Source organism: Bombina bombina, chromosome 5 (genome assembly GCF_027579735.1).
Source record: "Bombina bombina isolate aBomBom1 chromosome 5, aBomBom1.pri, whole genome shotgun sequence".
Lineage (NCBI taxonomy): Eukaryota > Metazoa > Chordata > Amphibia > Anura > Bombinatoridae > Bombina > Bombina bombina.
In genome coordinates this window covers 755,500,223-755,520,703 of record NC_069503.1, presented here as the reverse complement: position 1 = coordinate 755,520,703, position 20,481 = coordinate 755,500,223, and the positions used below count along the sequence as shown (strand labels likewise).

The following is a 20,481-nucleotide window of genomic DNA, read 5'->3' as shown; positions in this document are numbered from 1 at the left end:
TTTCTAAGTCGTCAGACTTTTCACCCGGGGGAGTGGGAACTCCACCCGGAGGTTTTTGCTCAGCTGACCCAGCTATGGGACATTCCAGAATTGGATCTGATGGCGTCCCGTCAGAACTCCAAACTTCCTCTCTACGGATCCAGGTCCAGGGACCACAAGGCGGCATTGATAGATGCTCTAGTAGCGCCTTGGTCCTTCAGTCTAGCTTATGTCTTTCCACCGTTTCCCCTTCTCTCTCGTCTGGTAGCCAGAATCAAGCAGGAGAAGGCTTCGGTAATTCTGATAGAGCCTGCGTGGCCACGCAGGACTTGGTATGCAGACCTAGTGGACATGTCATCTGTCCCGCCATGGACACTGCCAATGAGGCAGGATCTTCTAATACAGGGTCCATTCAAGCATCCAAATCTAGTTTCTCTGCGGCTGACTGCTTGGAGATTGAACGCTTAATTCTATCTAAGCGTGGTTTCTTTGAATCAGTTATAGATACTCTGATTCAGGCTAGAAAGCGTCACCAGGAAAATTTACCATAAGATATGGCGGAAATATCTTTGTTGGTGTGAATCCAAGGGTTACTCGTGGAGTAAGATTAGGATTCCAAGGATATTGTCTTTTCTCCAAGAAGGATTGGAGAAAGGTTTGTCAGCTAGTTCCTTAAGGGGAAAGATATCTGCTCTGTCTGTTCTTTTACACAAGCGTCTGGCGGAGGTACCAGACGTTCAAGCGTTTGCTCAGGCTTTATTCAGAATCAAGCCTGTCTATAAACCAGTTGCTCCGCCATGGAGTCTAAATTTAGTTCTTTCAGTTCTTCAAGGGGTTCCGTTTGAACCTTTACATTCCATAGATATTAAGTTATTATCTTGGAAAGTTTTGTTTTTGGTAGCTATATCTTCTGCTCGAAGAGTTTCTGAATTGTCTGCTTTGCAGTGTAATTCACCCTATCTGGTGTTCCATGCAGATAAGGTTGTTTTACGTACCAAACCTGGTTTTCTTCCTAAGGTTGTTTCTAATAAGAATATTAACCAGGAAATCATTGTTCCTTCCCTGTGTCCTAATCCAGCTTCTAAGCAGGAACGGCTATTACACAATCTTGATGTGGTTCGTGCTTTGAAACTCTATTTACAAGCAACTAAAGATTTCAGACAAACATCATCCTTGTTTGTCGTTTATTCAGGTAAAAGGAGAGGTCAGAAAGTGACTGCTACCTCTCTTTCCTTCTGGCTGAAAAGCATCATCCGAATTGCTTATGAGACTGCTGGACAGCAGCCTCCTGAACAAATTACAGCTCATTTCACTAGAGCTGTGGCTTCCACATGGGCTTTCAAGAATGAGGCTTCTGTTGAACAGATTTGTAAGGCAGCGACTTGGTCTTCACTGCATACGTTTGCCAAATTTTACAAATTCAATACTTTTGCTTCTTTGGAGGCTATTTTTGGGAGAAAGGTTTTGCAAGCAGTGGTGCCTTCCGTTTAGGTTACCTGTCTTGTTCCCTCCCTTCATCCGTGTCCTAAAGCTTTGGTATTGGTATCCCACAAGTAAGGATGAATCCGTGGACTGGATACACCTTGCAAGAGAAAACAGAATTTATGCTTACCTGATAAATTACTTTCTCTTGCGGTGTATCCAGTCCATGGCCCGCCCTGGCAATTAAGTCATGTTAAAAAAATTTTTGTTTAAACTACAGTCACCACTGCACCCTATGGTTTCTCCTTTTCTCCTAGCCTTCGGTCGAATGACTGGAGGGGGAGCTATATGGACAGCTCTGCTGTGTGCTCTCTTTGCCACTTCATGTAGGGAATGAGAATATCCCACAAGTAAGGATTAATCAGTGGACTGGATACACCGCAAGAGAAAGTAATTTATCAGGTAAGCATAAATTCTGTATTTTTCCTCAGAAGTTAGATTTGCATGGCTTATATAGAAGCGAGTCAGCAGCCTCTATCTCAAATTATGGCACTTTCCACTTGTGCAGTGTCTTCTTCCTCAATGAGGCTTCAGTTGAACAAATTTGTAAGGCTGCTACTTAGTCTTAATTTCATATGTTTGCTTGAGCTGAGGCATCTTTTGGGAGAAAGGTTCTTCAAACGGTGGTGCCTGGTTCCCTACCTTTCCCTCCCTAATAATTTTCATGGACTCCACAGCTTAGGTTTTTGTTTCCCATAGAATATGAATGAATTCATGGACTCTCGCTGCCATTAGAAAGAAAATATAATTCATGCTTACCTGATAAATTTATTTTCTTTCATGGTAATGTGAGTCCAGAAACCCTTACATACCCGCCCCCCCCCCCCCCCCTGATTTTTGTAATGGCTGCAGTCTCTTGGCACCTTATCCTCGGCTTGAACTGCTGAGAGGGTAGGGGAAGTGGAAGGGATATTTAATGTTTTGTTTGGGGTGTCTTTACCTCCTCCGGGTGGCCAGGTGAAGTATTTCCCATAGGTTATGAAATAATTTATGGTCTCTCACTGCCAAGAAATAAAATAATTGATCAGGTAAGCATAAATTATATATAATTTTTTTCCGTAATGCTGAATCTTCTTATCCGTGTTCTTAGTTTAATTAAAACAAGTCCATTTTTTTTTAACTACACACATACAGCTATGATTGTCAGATGACTACCTTACTCTTGTAGGCAGACAACTTTGCAAGTGGGCACTGACCTTTGTTTCTTCAATACAATATTTGCTTCTGTTTAGACTTCCTAATAGCATTGCTTATATTCTTAGAAACATTTTGGAAATGCAGTAATTGCTGTCTTTCTTTGGTGTGCTATAGCAGTGTGCAAATTGGTATTTAAGTTTTGTGGCTAATCAAAACTTTTTCAGTTATTAATAAGTTTAGTTTCTGGTAGGGATGTGCATTAGGCAGTTTTATTAGCTACTGAATGCAAAATATCATTGCTCATGGCATTCACCTCTTTTTAGAGCCAGATTTCTTCTTGTGAAAGTGCAACACATGAAGATTTGAATTTGCACAGATTTTAGTGTGTCACACTTTCACAAGAAGAGATCCGTCTCCAAGAAAACTGAATGCCGCTAGTGGCCACTGCCGTTCCACATTTTGCAGCTAATGAAACTGACAAATGCACATCCTTAGTTTCTGGTGTCTGATGCAGTTTAAGTTTTTGGCTGCATAACAAGTACAGTTTAAATCCACTTGCTGAGTAGTTTTTCTGCCATAGGTATCTTCTTTTGCCTGGCTGTTCATGTGTTTCAACATAAATACTGTCTCTAAGTAAAAGGGATTAGTTTCAGGTATCTTATAGAGTGTGGACATTTGGCAATGTAACTTCCTGTTGTGTGTATTTTTTTTACAATTATGATCTTATGGTGATTACTGGTGAGCTATGAATTTGCCCGCTAAAAGTCTATAGTTTAGTTTATATCAAATGAGGTAAAAAATGACAATACATAATAGGGACTGGTAAAAGCTCTATGGGTAAATTTATTATTTTGTATCATAAAGTACAAACAAAACTTTTTGAAACACTCCTATCTGCATTAAAAAAATATTTTAGAAATTAGTCTGTTGGCTATCCATTAATTTCTATAGGTTGCACTGAGAATGATTAATATGCTTGATATCTATGTGACATGCTATTATTATAGGTCATATTCTAATTTATTTTTTTGAGTTCGTATTATGAAATTTTAACAGGATTATCTTTTCTCCCAATAGTATGTGGTTCAAAAGCATCTGAAATGTCAGAGGAGCCCGAGTCTCTTGTACGAGATGGTGAACAGTCAAAGGTTGATCTTCCAGAGGAACAAAGCAATGGTTTTGGGAAATGTCGAAAGGAGGTCAACGGGGGAAATAATGAACTTTCAAAAAGGGAGTGTGAAACCAATGATAGACTACTGGAACAAGACAATGTCACTGAAAACCAAACCAATGTTTTAGATAGTAAGAATGTTGCACAATGTACAGATACACTGTCTTCTTTAGAACAAGATGTTGGCAAAGTGCAGGCAAAAACTGGTGCATCAAAGGATCTAGACTTTGACTTGTCCAGTGATAGTGACAGTGAATCAGATGTTCAGAAAACACCATCCTCTTCTTCAGGTAGTGAAAATGAAGGCAAAAGAGCCTGGAGAAAATCTAAAAAGCTTGAGGTAGAATCTTCATGTTCAAAGGAGCATCTTACTGAAGACTGCTCTGACAAACTTTGCTCTGAAAACCATTCTGGTGCTAACAGTCATACACCCCAACTGGAAGATAAGTCTGTAGCAGTTGATGATATGGAAGTTCAGGTTGAAGTGCAGGATAGCCTTTGTGACCTAGGCAATGGTTGTGTAGATAAGAAGGAGATAGAAACTGAATCTCAAAATAGTGAACAGTCTGGTATCACTGTGGGAGAATCGCTTGATCAAAGCATGGAAGAGGATGATGATGATGATAACGATGATCTGGATGAAGATGATCATCTGATTTACCTTGAAGAGATACTAGTGAGGGTACATACAGATTACTATGCCAAATATGAGCGTTTTTTGAAAAAAGAGGTTGATGAGATGCCAGATATACGTAATATAGTACCAGAACTTAAAAGCAAGGTGTTGGAAAATGCTATCATTGCATTCAGTGGCCTTCATCCCACAAACTATCCAGTAGAGAGAACTCGAGAACATTATCATGCTAGGGCGTTAGGAGCAAAGATCAGTAAGAATCTGATCTTAAATCCTGATGACCCTGACAGGGTGACACATCTTATTGCAGCAAGGGCAGGTAAGAAGACTATGATTGTTGCTCAATACAAAATTATTATAAATGACATATTCTATATCTTTTATATATTTGACATTATTGTGTAGTCAGGCTTAAAGGGACACTCAATCAAAATTAAACTTTTATTATTCAGATAGAGCATGCCATTTTAAACAACTTTCCAATTTACTTCCATTAATTAAATGTGCAGTCTTTTTATATTTAAACTTTTTGAGTCACCAGCTCCTGAGCATGTGTAAGAATAAGTGTGTATGCATTTGTGAATGGCTGATGGCTGTCACATGGTACATGTATGCATTTGTGATTGACTGATGGCTATCACATGGTACAAGGGGAGTGGAAAAAGACATACCTTTTAAAATTGTCAGAAAAAAAATCTACTAATCATTTGAAGTTCAGACTTGCATTGTCTTGTTATCTTGCATTTGTTGATTATGCAAATCTACTGTCTTGACTGGTCCTTTAAAGGTTAAAAAAAAACACATAATTTTTCTTTCATGATAGGATAGAGCATGCAATTTTAAACTGAATTCTAATTTACTTATATTATTATTATTATTATTATTGTTCACTTGGTATCTTTTGTTGAAAAGCAGGGACATAAGCTTTGCAGCCTGCCCATTTCTGGAGCACTATATGGCAGCACTATTTCCTGCCATGAAGTGCTCCAGGTGCCTACCTAGGTATCTCTTCAAAAAAGAATATAATGGGAACGAAGCAAATTTGATTATAGAAGTAAATTGAAAACCTTTTTCTCTTGTTCAGTGTAGTCAGTCCACGGGTCATCCATTACTTATGGAATATATCTCTTCCTAACAGGAAGTTGCAAGAGGATCACCCAAGCAGAGCTGCTATATAGCTCCTCCCCTCACATGTCATATTCAGTCATTCTCTTGCAGCCTAACTAAAGATAGGTCGTTGTGAGAGGTCTGTGGTGTTTTTTAACTTAGTTTATTTCTTCAATCAAAAGTTTGTTATTTTAAATGGCACCGGAGTGTGCTGTTTGTTCTCAGGCAGCATTAGAAGAAGAATCTGCCTGCGTTTTCTATGATCTTAGCAGACGTAACTAAGATCCACTGGCTGTTCTCATCTGAGGAGTGAGGTAACTTCAGAAAAGGGGAATAGCATGCAGGGCCCCCCTGCAAACGAGGTATGTGCAGTAAATTATTTTTCTGAGGAATGGAATTGACTGAGAAAATACTGCTGATACCAATGTAACGTAAGTTCAGCCTTAAATGCAGTGATAGCGACTGGTATTAGGCTGATGAGTGTGTGTACACTGAATGTATTTTTCTAAGGAATGGAATTGACTCTGAAAATACTGTTAATACTGAAATAATGTATGATCCTTAACTGCAGTGAAAGCGACTGGTAGCAGGCTTATTAATAACACTTCATAACTTTTAAAATGTATGTTCAAAACGTTTAATGGCATGTTAATCGTTTTTTGTGAGGTACTTGGTGATAAAACTTATTGGGGCATGATTTTTACCACATGGCCATCTTTGTTTTCTGCATAGAAAGTTATCTTAGCTTCCCCACTGTTGTAATATGAGTGGGAGGGGCCTATTTTAGCGCTTTTTTGCGCAGTAAAAATTCAGTCACAATCTGTCTACTTCATCCTCCATGATCCAGATCGTCTCTAGAGAGCTCAGGGGTCTTCAAAATTCATTTTGAGGGAGGTAATCAGTCACAGCAGACCTGTGACAGTGTGTTTTGACTGTGTTAAAAACGTTAATTATTAAATTGTTTTCCGTTTTTGGGTATTAAGGGGTTAATCATCCATTTGCTGGTGGGTGCAATCCTTTGCTAACTTAATACATTTACTGTGAAAAATTGGTTGCTATAACTATTTTGGTTCATTGTTATTTCAACTGTGACAGCTTTTTGTGCTTCTTAAAGGCACAGTAGCGTTTTTTATATTGCTTGTAAATTTATTTAGAAAAGTATTTCCAAGCATGCTAGTCTCATTGCTTGTCTGTTTAAACATGTCTGACTCAGATGAATCTCTTTGTTCACTATGTTTAAAGGCCAATGTGGAGCCCAATAGAAATTTGTGTACTAATTGCATTGATGTTACTTTAAATAAAAGTCAATCTTTACATGTAAAGATATTATCACCAGACAACGAGGGGGAAGTTATGCCGACTAACTCTCCTCACGTGTCAGTACCTTCGCCTCCCGCTCAGGAGGTGCGTGATTTTGTGGCGCCAAGTACATCAGGGAGGCCCTTACAAATCACTTTGCAAGACATGGCTACTGTTATGACAGAAGTATTATCTAAATTGCCAGAATTAAGAGGCAAGCGCGATAGCTCTGTGTTAAGGACAGAGCGCGCGGATGAGGTGAGAGCCATGTCAGATACTGCGTCACAGTTTGCAGAACATGAAGACGGAGAGCTTCATTCTGTGGGTGACGGATCTGATCCAGGGAGACTGGATTCAGAGATTTCTAATTTTAAATTTAAGCTTTAGAACCTCCGCATATTGCTAGGGGAGGTATTAGCGGCTCTGAATGATTGTAACACGGTTGCAATTCCAGAAAAATTATGTAGGTTGGATAGATACTATGCGGTACCGGTGTGTACTGACGTGTTTCCTATACCTAAAAGGCTTACAGAGATTATTTGCAAGGAGTGGGATAGACCTGGTGTGCCTTTTTCCCCTCCTCCCATATTTAGGAAAATGTTTCCTATAGACACCACCACACGAGACTTATGGCAGACGGTCCCTAAGGTGGAGGGAGCAGTTTCTACTTTAGCTAAGCGTACCACTATCCCGGTGGAGGATAGTTGTGCCTTTTCAGATCCAATGGATAAGAAATTAGAGGGTTACCTTAAGAAAATGTTTGTTCAACAAGGTTTTATCTTACAGCCCCTTGCATGCATTGCGCCTGTCACTGCTGCGGCGGCATTCTGGTTTGAGTCTCTGGAAGAGGCCATTCGCACAGCTCCATTGGATGAAATTATGAACAAGCTTAAAGCACTTAAGCTAGCTAACGCATTTGTTTCTGATGCCGTCGTACATTTAACCAAACTTACGGCTAAGAACTCCGGATTCTCCATCCAAGCGCGCAGAGCGCTATGGCTTAAATCCTGGTCAGCTGACGTGACTTCTAAATCTAAATTGCTTAATATTCCTTTCAAAGGGCAGACCTTATTCGGGCCCGGCTTGAAAGAAATTATAGCTGACATTACGGGAGGTAAGGGCCATGCTCTACCTCAGGACAGGGCCAAATCAAAGGCCAAACAGTCTAATTTTCGTGCCTTTCGTAACTTCAAGGCAGGAGCAGCATCAACTTCCTCCGCTCCAAAACAGGAAGGAGCTGTTGCTCGTTACAGACAGGGCTGGAAAGTTAACCAGTCCTGGAACAAGGGCAAGCAGGCCAAGAAACCTGCTGCTGCCCCTAAGACAGCATGAAGAGAGGGCCCCCTATCCGGAAACGGATCTAGTGGGGGGCAGACTTTCTCTCTTCGCCCAGGCTTGGGCAAGAGATGTCCAGGATCCCTGGGCGTTGGAGATCATATCTCAGGGATATCTCCTGGACTTCAAAACTTCTCCTCCACGAGGGAGATTTCATCTTTCAAGGTTATCAGCAAACCAAATAAAGAAAGAGGCGTTTCTACGCTGTGTACAAGACCTCTTACTAATGGGGGTGATCCACCCAGTTCCGCGGACGGAACACGGGCAAGGATTCTATTCAAATCTATTTGTGGTTCCCAAGAAAGAGGGAACCTTCAGACCAATCTTGGACTTAAAAATCCTAAACAAATTCCTAAGAGTTCCATCATTCAAAATGGAAACTATTCGAACCATCCTTCCCATGATCCAAGAGGGTCAGTACATGACCACAGTGGACTTAAAGGATGCCTACCTTCACATACCGATTCACAAGGATCATTATCGGTACCTAAGATTTGCTTTCCTAGACAGGCATTACCAGTTTGTAGCTCTTCCCTTCGGATTAGCTACGGCTCCAAGAATCTTTACAAAAGTTCTGGGCTCACTTCTGGCGGTACTAAGACCGCGAGGCATAGCGGTGACTCCGTACCTAGACGACATTCTGATACAAGCGTCAAGTTTTCAAACTGCCAAGTCTCATACAGAGATAGTTCTGGCATTTCTGAGGTCGCATGGGTGGAAGGTGAACGTGGAAAAGAGTTCTCTATTACCACTTACAAGGGTTCCCTTTCTAGGGACTCTTATAGATTCTGTAGAGATGAAAATTTACCTGATGGAGGCCAGGTTATCAAAACTTCTAAATGCTTGCCGTGTCCTTCATTCCATTCCACACCCGTCAGTAGCTCAGTGCATGGAAGTAATCGGCTTAATGGTAGCGGCAATGTACATAGTACCATTTGCGCGCCTGCATCTCAGACCGCTGCAATTGTGCATGCTAAGTCAGTGGAATGGGGATTACTCAGATTTGTCCCCCCTGCTAAATCTGGATCAAGAGACCAGAGATTCTCTTCTATGGTGGCTTTCTCGGCCACATCTGTCCAAGGGGATGACCTTTCGCAGGCCAGATTGGACGATTGTAACAACAGACGCCAGCCTTCTAGGCTGGGGCGCAGTCTGGAACTCCCTGAAGGCTCAGGGACTATGGACTCAGGAGGAGAAACTCCTCCCAATAAATATTCTGGAATTAAGAGCAATATTCAATGCTCTCCTAGCTTGGCCTCAGTTAGCAACTCTGAGGTTCATCAGATTTCAGTCGGACAACATCACGACTGTGGCTTACATCAACCATCAAGGGGGAACCAGAAGTTCCCTAGCGATGTTGGAAGTCTCAAAGATAATTCGCTGGGCAGAGTCTCACTCTTGCCACCTGTCGGCGATCTACATCCCAGGCGTGGAGAACTGGGAGGCGGATTTTCTAAGTCGCCAGACTTTTCATCCGGGGGAGTGGGAACTTCATCCGGAGGTCTTCGCTCAACTGATTCATCGTTGGGGCAAACCAGATCTGGATCTCATGGCGTCTCGCCAGAACGCCAAGCTTCCTTGTTACGGATCCAGGTCCAGGGACCCCGGAGCGGTGCTGATAGATGCTCTGACAGCCCCTTGGGTCTTCAACATGGCTTATGTGTTTCCACCGTTCCCGATGCTTCCTCGTTTGATTGCCAAGATCAAACAGGAGAGAGCTTCGGTGATTCTGATAGCGCCTGCGTGGCCACGCAGGACCTGGTATGCAGACCTAGTGGACATGTCGTCCTGTCCACCGTGGTCTCTGCCTCTGAGACAGGACCTTCTAATTCAGGGTCCTTTCAACCATCCAAATCTAATTTCTCTGAGGCTGACTGCATGGAGATTGAACGCTTGATTCTATCAAAGCGTGGCTTCTCGGAGTCGGTTATTGATACCTTAATACAGGCTAGGAAGCCTGTTACCAGAAGAATTTACCATAAGATATGGCGTAAATATTTATATTGGTGCGAATCCAAGAGTTACTCATGGAGTAAGGTTAGGATTCCTAGGATATTAGCTTTTCTACAAGAGGGTTTAGAAAAGGGCTTATCTGCTAGTTCGTTAAAGGGACAGATTTCTGCTCTGTCTATTCTTCTACACAAACGTCTGGCAGAAGTTCCAGACGTTCAGGCTTTTTGTCAGGCTTTAGTTAGGATTAAGCCTGTGTTTAAGACTGTTGCTCCGCCGTGGAGCTTAAACTTAATTCTTAACGTTCTTCAAGGCGTTCCATTTGAACCCCTTCATTCCATTGATATCAAGCTGTTATCCTGGAAGGTTCTGTTTTTGATGGCTATTTCCTCGGCTCGAAGAGTCTCTGAGTTATCTGCCTTACATTGTGATTCTCCTTATCTGATTTTTCATTCAGACAAGGTAGTTCTGCGTACGAAACCTGGGTTCTTACCTAAGGTAGTTACTAACAGGAATATCAATCAAGAGATTGTTGTTCCATCACTGTGTCCTAACCCTTCTTCAAAGAAGGAACGACTTTTGCATAATCTGGACGTAGTCCGTGCCCTGAAGTTCTATTTGCAGGCAACTAAAGATTTTCGTCAAACTTCTTACCTGTTTGTCGTTTACTCTGGACAGAGAAGAGGTCAAAAGGCTTCAGCTACCTCTCTCTCTTTTTGGCTTCGTAGCATAATACGTTTAGCCTATGAGACTGCTGGACAGCCGCCTCCTGAAAGGATTACAGCTCATTCTACTAGAGCTGTGGCTTCCACCTGGGCCTTTAAAAATGAGGCCTCTGTTGAACAGATTTGCAAGGCTGCAACTTGGTCTTCACTTCACACTTTTTCAAAATTTTACAAATTTGACACTTTTGCTTCTTCGGAGGCTATTTTTGGGAGAAAGGTGCTTCAGGCAGTGGTTCCTTCTGTTTAAGGTTCCTGCCTTGTCCCTCCCTTCATCCGTGTACTTTAGCTTTGGTATTGGTATTCCATAAGTAATGGATGACCCGTGGACTGACTACACTTAACAAGAGAAAACATAATTTATGCTTACCTGATAAATTTATTTCTCTTGTAGTGTAGTCAGTCCACGGCCCGCCCTGTCTTTAAGGCAGATCTAAATTTTAATTAAACTCCAGTCACCACTGCACCCTATGGTTTCTCCTTTCTCGTCTGGTTTTGGTCGAATGACTGAATATGACATGTGAGAGGAGGAGCTATATAGCAGCTCTGCTTGGGTGATCCTCTTGCAACTTCCTTTTAGGAAGAGATATATTCCATAAGTAATGGATGACCCGTGGACTGATTACACTACAAGAGAAATAAATTTATCAGGTAAGCATAAATTATGTTTTTTTTTATTATTTTTTTTATTGTATGCTCTGTGTGAATCACAAAAAACTTTTTTTTGGTTTTGATATCCCTTTAGAAAATAAACATTTTTTAACGTACTTTCACTTCTTAAAATGCTTCCTATAACAGTGTTTACTGCTCTATTCACTTTTAAAGTGCATGAAACCTTCTATCAATATGGCAGTAAGCATCTTTAAACAACACATGTTTATGGCCATAACTGTGGCAGGTAGCATGCACAGCTGGGGTCAATTTTAAAGTGATTTGTAAAGGTTAACGATACTCAACAACATTTGTAATAAAAAAGTAAATGAAGGACACTTTCATTGATTAAAATCATTGCAGACGCTAAATTATATAAATCCTCCGCCGCAATGCATAGTCTATTTCAGTGTAAAATGAAGAATCACATTGTAGTCAATATTAATGCGCCCCCTTTGGCTTCAAGCAAAGGGGGAGCGTTACAATTGGCTACAGCGTTATTCATCTTATACTGTGCCAGTTTATTTTTCATCCTAATATTAGGAGAGTCCACGTCTTCATTCCTTACTAGTGGGAATTCAGAACCTGGCCACCAGGAGGAGGCAAAGACACCCCAGCCAAAGGCTTAAATACCTCCCCCACTCCCCTCATTCCCTGTCATTCTTTGCCTTTCTTCACAGGAGGATGTCAGAAAAGTGTCGGAGTAGTCTCTTATGGAGGGTAGTACTCTTTGCTATGGCACTGGAGTTTTAAGTGGTCTTGTCAGCCTCTCAGTGAGTGCATGTACGAATGTTAGGGTCTGGAGATGCAGGGAGAGTCTTTCTGCGAAACCAACTCCTAAGCAATCAGTGTTGACGAGTTTCACTGCTTCTATCACTCAATCACTCAAGTCCATGTCAGGTGCAATGCTACAAGGCTGTCAAACTTGAGAGGTTGTGTATCTGTTCCACGGCGACGATTCCGGTAAGATTGTTTCATTTTATCTCATATGATAACGTAAGAAGACAGGGTCACAATGGGACTCCTTTATCTGTATGGAATCGAGGGTTAATATCTCCGGAAGGGGATTATTGAACAGGGGGGATTTATACAGGATTTTCTTTATTATGTTTTATGCTGCAAAATGTGTGAGATGAGGCTCTGCCAGATGTGTGAACATTCAGGTTAGACTTTCGTTTTGGATAACTGCGCAGCCCGTAAGTTTGGCCCGCTTTCTTCCTGAAGCAGGGGCGGTCCTGCATGGCACTCCACGTGAGTGGGTGTGGCTTCATAGACTTCCTTTTTCTGACAGTGCGGTTTACAGGAGACAAAGCGGTTTCTCTCTGGGACCTGGGTTATAGGAGGTGGTGAGTGCCCCGGCCATTTGGGGTATAAAGGTGCCATTTATTTTTTCTGTAGTACATCGTACATGCGCAAGCTATGGAGGACTCTGATACGTTAAAGGGTACTCCCTCTTAACCTAAGTCTAATACCGGTTTTTATTGTGAGGAGGCTACGGTATACCCACCTGCTCAATTATGTTCCACATGTCTTGATAAAGTAATGATATCTAAAAAGAACAAAATGTTTAGTACCACTGAGCCGTACACCTCTGAGGGGTCTCTGTCCCGCAAAGTGCGTACCCTGCAATCATCTCCTATTACACATGCAGCTCCCCATTGCACTACTAATCCTCATTCGGGAGGGGCCCTCTTACCGCCAGACTTTTCTAAACAGTTGCAAATGGCAGTGCCTGCAGCCTTTAGTGCTTTACCTCGCCCTGCTAAGCGCAAGTGACAGGTTAAATACTGCTATCCTTCCCAGGGGTCATCTACCAACTTGTTTGCCTTATCTGATTATCCGCTGATGAAGTCGCCTCTGATACTTCAGAGAAGGCTCTGTCTGGGTCGGAATCTGCTGCCTCTAGACCTCCGACTGCGGAGGAGCCAGATTTTAGATTCATGATAGAGCACTTACGCTTTCTGTTGAAGGAAGTGCTGGCTACGTTAGAGGTTCCAGAACCCAAGTTACCTGAGGAACCTTCTATTCCTAAGCTTGATAAGGTTTATGAGGACAGGGTGGTGCCACAAACTTTCCCGGTTCCCGTAAAGATGGCGAATATTAATGAATGGGAAAGTCTTGTATCCTCTTTTTTCCCCTTCTTCCTTTTAAGAAACTGTTTCTGGTTCCTGACTCCCAACTAGAGATCTGGGGGTCTGTCCCTAAAGTGGATGGAGCTATCTCCACGCTGGCTAAGCGCCCCACTATCACGCTCGAGGATAGTTCGTCATTTAAGGAGCCCATGTATAAGAAGCTGGAAACTCTGTTAAGAAAAATGTTTCAGCACATAGGATTTTTATTTCAGCCTGCATCGGCGGTTGCTGTGGTGGCTGGTTCCGCTACCTATTGGTGTGACTCTGTTGGAAATGATCGAGGTGAAAACTCCCCTCGATGAGATCCAGGAAAGAATTAAGGCCTTGAGGGTTGCTAATTCCTTTATTTGTGATGCAAATATGCAGATTATCCACTTGAATGCTAAGACATCAGGCTTTTCTCCAACATTGGTGTGTCCGGTCCACGGCGTCATCCATAACTTGTGGGAATATTCTCTTCCCCAACAGGAAATGGCAAAGAGCACAGCAAAAGCTGTCCATATAGTCCCTCCTAGGCTCCGCCCACCCCAGTCATTCTCTTTGCCGCTGAACAAGCAGCATCTCCATGGAGATGGTGAAGAGTATGTGGTGTTTAGTTGTAGTTTTTTATTCTACTATCAAGAGTTTGTTATTTTAAAATAGTGCTGGTATGTACTATTTACTCTGAAACAGAAAAAGATGGAGTTATGTTTGTGAGAGGAATATGATTTTAGCAGCAGTAACTAAAATCGTTTGATGTTTCCAAATAGGACTGTTGAGATGAGATAACTTCAGTTGGGGGAAACAGTTAGCAGACTTTTCTGCTTAAGGTATGACTAGCCATATTTCTAACAAGACTGAGTAATGCTGGAAGGCTGTCATTTTCCCCATCATGGGGACCGGTAAGCCATTTTCTTAGTCTCAAACAGAATAAAGGACTTAATATGGGCTATAAAACTGGTAGACACTTTTATGGGCTAGATCGATTGCTTTATTTGGGCATTTTATACAGCTTGATGTTGAAATTCACACTTCATAACTTTGGACAGGAAGGGCCTTCTATGTAGTAGGCAGAGCCTCATTTTCGCGCCATTGCTGCGCAGTTACTTTTGAGAGCTGGACATACAGCTGCATATGTGTGGGTCTGGAAGTAGTTGAAAAGGTTCCTAGAAGGCTTCATTTGGTATCGTATACTCCCCTGGGTTTGTAGCAAAGGCTGTAACTGGGACTGTAGAGGGGTTAAAACTGTAAACGGCTCATTTTAAGGGTTAAAGGTCTGAAATTTGGGGTGCAATGTTTTGAATGCTTTAAGACACTGTGGTGAAAATTTGGTTAAAATTTAGAAATTGCTTCATAGTTTTTCACATATTCAGTAAAAAAGTGTGCCCGGTTTAAAATTTAAAGAGACAGTAACGGTTTTGTTTTAAAACGGTTTTTGTATTTTATGACAAGTTTAAGCCAGTTTAACATGTCTGTGCCTTCAGATAAACTATGTTCTGTATGTATGGAAGCCAATGTGTCTCCCCCTTCAAAATTGTGTGATAATTGTGCCATAGCGTCCAAACAAAGTAAGGACAGTATTGCCACAGATAGTAAAGTTGCCCAAGATGATTCATCAGATGAAGGGAGTAGACATAGTTCTACATCATCTCCTTCTGTGTCTACACCAGTTTTGCCCACGCAGGAGACCCCTAGTATTTCTAGTGCGCCAATGCTTGTTACTATGCAACAATTGACGGCAGTAATGGATAACTCCATAGCAAATATTTTATCCAAAATGCCTGCATTTCAGAGAAAGCGCGATTGCTCTGTTTTAAACACTGTAGAGCAGGAGGGCGCTGATGATAATTGCTCTGTCATACCCTCACACCAATCTGAAGTGGCCATGAGGGAGGTTTTGTCAGACGGGGAAATTTCTGATTCAGGTAGAATTTCTCAACAGGCAGAACCTGATGTTGTGACATTTAAATTTAAATTAGAGCATCACCGCGCACTGCTTAAGGAGGTGCTATCTACTCTGGATGATTGTGACAACCTGGTCATTCCAGAAAAAATTGTGCAAGATGGACAAGTTCCTAGAGGTTCCGGTGCACCCCGACGCTTTTCCTATACCCAAGCGGGTGGCGGACATAGTGAATAAGGAGTGGGAGGAGCCCGGCATACCTTTTGTCCCCCCTCCTATATTTAAGAAGTTATTTCCTATGGTCGACCCCAGAAAGGACTTATGGCAGACAGTCCCTAAGGTCGAGGGGGCAGTTTCTACACTAGCTAAGCGCACTACTATTCCTATCAAAGATAATTGTGCTTTCAAAGATCCTATGGATAAAAAATTGGAGGGTTTGCTTAAAAAGATTTTGTACAGCAAGCTTACCTCCTGCAACCTATTTCGTGCATTATTCCTGTCACTACAGCAGCGTGGTTCTGGTTCGTATGAGGAGGTTATGGACAGAATTCACGCACTTAAGTTAGCTAATTCCTTTATTTTAGATGCCGCTTTGCAGTTAGCTAGATTAGCGGCGAAAAATTCAGGGTTTGCAATTGTGGCGCGCAGAGCGCTCTGGCTAAAGTCTTGGTCAGCGGATGTATCTTCCAAGACAAAATTGCTTAATATCCCTTTCAAGGGTAAAACCCTTTTTGGGCCAGAATTGAAAGAGATTATCTCAGACATCACTGGGGGTAAGGGCCACGCTCTCCCACAATATAGGCCTTTCAAGGCCAAGAATAAGTCTAATTTTCGTTCCTTTCGCAATTTCAGGAACGGACCGGCCTCCAACTCTGCAGCCTCTAGACAAGAGGGTAATGCTTCGCAAACCAAACCAGCTTGGAAACCGATGCAAGGCTGGAACAAGGGTAAGCAGGCCAAGAAGCCTGCTGCTGCTACCAAAACAGCATGAAGGAGTAGCCCCCGATCCGGGACCGGATCTAGTAGGGGGCAGACTCTCTCTCTCTTCGCTCAGGCTTGGGCAAGAGATGTTCAGGATCCCTGGGCACTAGAAATAGTTTCTCAGGGTTATCTTCTGGAATTCAAGGAACTACCCCCAAGGGGAAGGTTCCACATGTCTCACTTATCTTCAAACCAAATAAAGAGACAGGCATTCTTACATTGTGTAGAAGACCTGTTAACAATGGGAGTGATACACCCAGTTCCAACTGTGGAACAAGGAATGGGGTTTTACTCGAATCTGTTTGTAGTTCCCAAAAAAGAGGGAACTTTCAGACCAATTCTGGATTTAAAGATTCTAAACAAATTTCTCAGAGTGCCATCGTTCAAAATGGAAACTATTCGAACGATTTTACCTTCAATCCAGGAGGGTCAATTTATGACTACCGTGGATCTAAAGGATGCGTATCTACATATTCCTATCCACAAAGATCATCATCAGTTCCTAAGATTCGCCTTTCTGGACAAACATTACCAGTTTGTGGCTTTCCCATTCGGGCTAGCCACTGCTCCAAGGATTTTCACAAAGGTGCTTGGGTCCCTTCTAGCGGTTCTAAGACCAAGGGGCATTGCAGTGGCACCTTACTTGGACGACATCCTAATTCAAGTGTCGTCTCTTTCAAAAGCAAAGGCTCACACAGACATTGTTCTAGCCTTTCTCAGATCTCACGGGTGGAAGGTGAACATAGAAAAGAGTTCCCTGTCTCCGTCGACAAGAGTCCCTTTCTTGGGGACAATAATAGATTCTTTAGAAATGAAGATTTTCCTGACAGATGTCAGAAAGTCAAAGCTTCTAAACGCTTGTCAAGTTCTTCACTCTGTTCTACGGCCTTCCATAGCTCAGTGCATGGAAGTAGTAGGGTTGATGGTTGCAGCAATGGACATAGTTCCTTTTGCGCGAATTCATCTAAGACCATTACAACTGTGCATGCTCAAACAGTGGAATGGGGACTATACAGACTTGTCTCCAGTGATTCAAGAAGATCAGAAGACCAGAGACTCACTCCGTTGGTGGCTAACCCAGGATCACCTGTCCCAGGGAATGAGCTTCCGCAGACCAGAGTGGGTCATCGTCACGACCGACGCCAGTCTAGTAGGCTGGGGCGCGGTCTGGGACTCCCTGAAAGCTCAGGGTCTATGGTCTCGGGAAGAGTCTCTTCTCCCGATAAACATTCTGGAACTGAGAGCGATATTCAATACTCTCAGGGCTTGGCCTCAACTAGCAAAGGCCAGATTCATAAGATTCCAATCAGACAACATGACGACTGTTGCTTACATCAACCATCAGGGGGGAACAAGGAGTTCCCTGGCGATGAGAGAAGTGACCAAAATCATAAAATTGGCGGAGGATCACTCCTGCCACCTATCTGCGATCCACATCCCAGGAGTGGAAAACTGGGAGGCGGATTATCTGAGTCGTCAGACATTCCATCCGGGGGAGTGGGAACTCCACCCGGAGATATTTGCCCAGTTGACTCAATTGTGGGGCATTCCAGACATGGATCTGATGGCGTCTCGTCAGAACTTCAAGGTTCCTTGCTACGGGTCCAGATCCAGGGATCCCAAGGCGACTCTAGTGGATGCATTAGTAGCACCTTGGACCTTCAATCTAGCTTATGTGTTTCCACCGTTTCCTCTCATTCCCAGGAATGAGGGCCTCGGTGATCTTGATAGCTCCTGCGTGGCCACGCAGGACTTGGTATGCAGACCTGGTGAATATGTCATCGGCTCCACCATGGAAGCTACCTTTGAGACAGGATCTTCTAATACAGGGTCCATTCGAACATCCAAATCTAGTTTCCCTCCAGCTGACGGCTTGGAAATTGAACGCTTGATTTTATCAAAGCGTGGATTTTCGGATTCTGTGATAGATACTCTGGTACAAGCCAGAAAACCTGTAACTAGAAAAATTTACCATAAAATATGGAAAAGATATATCTGTTGGTGTGAATCCAAGGGATTCTCATGGAGTAAGATCAAAATTCCTAGGATCCTTTCTTTTCTTCAAGAAGGTTTGGATAAGGGATTATCAGCGAGTTCTTTAAAGGGACAGATTTCTGCTTTATCTGTCTTGTTACACAAACGACTGGCAGCTGTGCCAGATGTTCAAGCTTTTGTTCAGGCTTTGGTCAGGATCAAGCCTGTTTACAGACCTTTGACTCCTCCCTGGAGTCTGAACTTAGTTCTTTCAGTTCTTCAAGGGGTTCCGTTTGAACCTCTACATTCCATAGATATCAAGATGTTATCTTGGAAAGTTCTGTTTTTGGTTGCTATTTCTTCTGCTAGAAGAGTTTCTGAGTTATCTGCTCTGCAGTGTAATCCGCCCTATCTGGTGTTCCATTCAGATAAGGTTGTTTTGCGTACTAAACCTGGTTTCCTTCCAAAGGTTGTTTCCAACAAGAATATTAACCAGGAAATAGTTGTGCCTTCTTTATGTCCGAATCCAGTTTCAAAGAAGGAACGTTTGTTACACAATTTAGATGTAGTTTGTGCTTTAAAGTTCTATTTAGAAGCAACAAAGGATTTCAGACAAACGTCTTCTCTGTTTCTCGTTTATTCTGGCAAGAGGAGAGGTCAAAAAGCTACTGCTACCTCTCTTTCCTTTTGGCTGAAAAGCATCATCCGATTGGCTTATGAGACTGCCGGACGGCAGCCTCCCGAACGCATCACAGCTCACTCTACTAGGGCTGTGGCTTCCACATGGGCCTTCAAGAACGAGGCTTCTGTTGATCAGATATGTAAGGCAGCGACTTGGTCTTCCCTGCACACTTTTGCCAAATTCTACAAATTTGATACTTTTGCTTCTTCGGAGGCTATTTTTGGGGGAGAGGTTTTGCAAGCCGTGGTGCCTTCCGTTTAGGTAACCTGATTGGCTCCCTCCCTTCATCCGTGTCCTAAAGCTTTGGTATTGGTTCCCACAAGTTATGGATGACGCCGTGGACCGGACACACCAATGTTGGAGAAAACAGAATTTATGTTTACCTGATAAATTGCTTTCTCCAACGGTGTGTCCGGTCCACGGCCCGCCCTGTTTTTTTTAATCAGGTTTGATTAATTTCTTTCTTTAACTACAGTCACCACGGCACCCTATGGTTTCTCCTGTCCGTCGGTCGAATGACTGGGGTGGGCGGAGCCTAGGAGGGACTATATGGACAGCTTTTGCTGTGCTCTTTGCCATTTCCTGTTGGGGAAGACAATATTCCCACAAGTTATGGATGACGCCGTGGACCGGACACACCGTTGGAGAAAGTAATTTATCAGGTAAGCATAAATTCTGTTTTCTGTTCTGACCCATAGGGCTCTATGGTTGAAGTCTTGGTCGGCTGACATGACTTCCAAATCTAGATTACTTTCCCTTCCATTTAAGGGGAAGGTTCTTTTTGGTCCCGCTCTGGACTCTATCATATCCACGGTCACTGAGGGCAAGGGTGCCTTCTTACCGCAGGATAAGAAAAATAAATTTAAAGGGCAAGGTCCTAATTTTTGTCCCTTTCGTTCAGATAAGTCCCAACGTCAGCAGCCCTCCGAAGTCTAAGGGAACTTGGAAACCAGCTCAATCTTGGAATAAATCCAAGCAGAACAAGAAGCCCGCTGAGACGAAATCGGCATGAATGGGGCGGCCCCCCGATCCGTCAATGGATTGTGTGGGGGGCAGACTATTTATCTTTGTATAGGCTTTGCTGGGAGACGTGCAAGACCCTTGGGTTCTGGAAGTCGTTGCCAAGGGTTACAGGATAAGTTTCAAATCTCATCCACCCAGGGGCAGATTTCTCTTGTCAAACCTGTCTTCAAACCCAGAAAAACGAGATGCCGTTCTAGGGTGCGTGAGGGATATCTCCTCCCTGGGAGTCATTGTAACAGTACCTCTGGCAGAAAGAGGTCTGGGATACTACTCAAACCTTTTTGTGGTCCCAAAGAAGGAGGGTACGCTTCGCTCGATTCTGGACCTAAAGTGTTTAAAC

General features: G+C 42.9%; 1 protein-coding gene across 1 annotated transcript in view; it reads left to right on the top strand.

Annotated features, from left to right (window-relative positions):
• Nucleotides 1-20,481, top strand: part of CTDP1 (CTD phosphatase subunit 1) — a 750,130-nt gene that overhangs the window by 324,474 nt on the left and 405,175 nt on the right. The window contains exon 8 of the mRNA XM_053715845.1: nucleotides 3,676-4,722. Within this exon, the coding sequence (XP_053571820.1) occupies nucleotides 3,676-4,722 (1,047 nt within the window). The remainder of the gene's footprint in view (nucleotides 1-3,675; nucleotides 4,723-20,481) is intronic.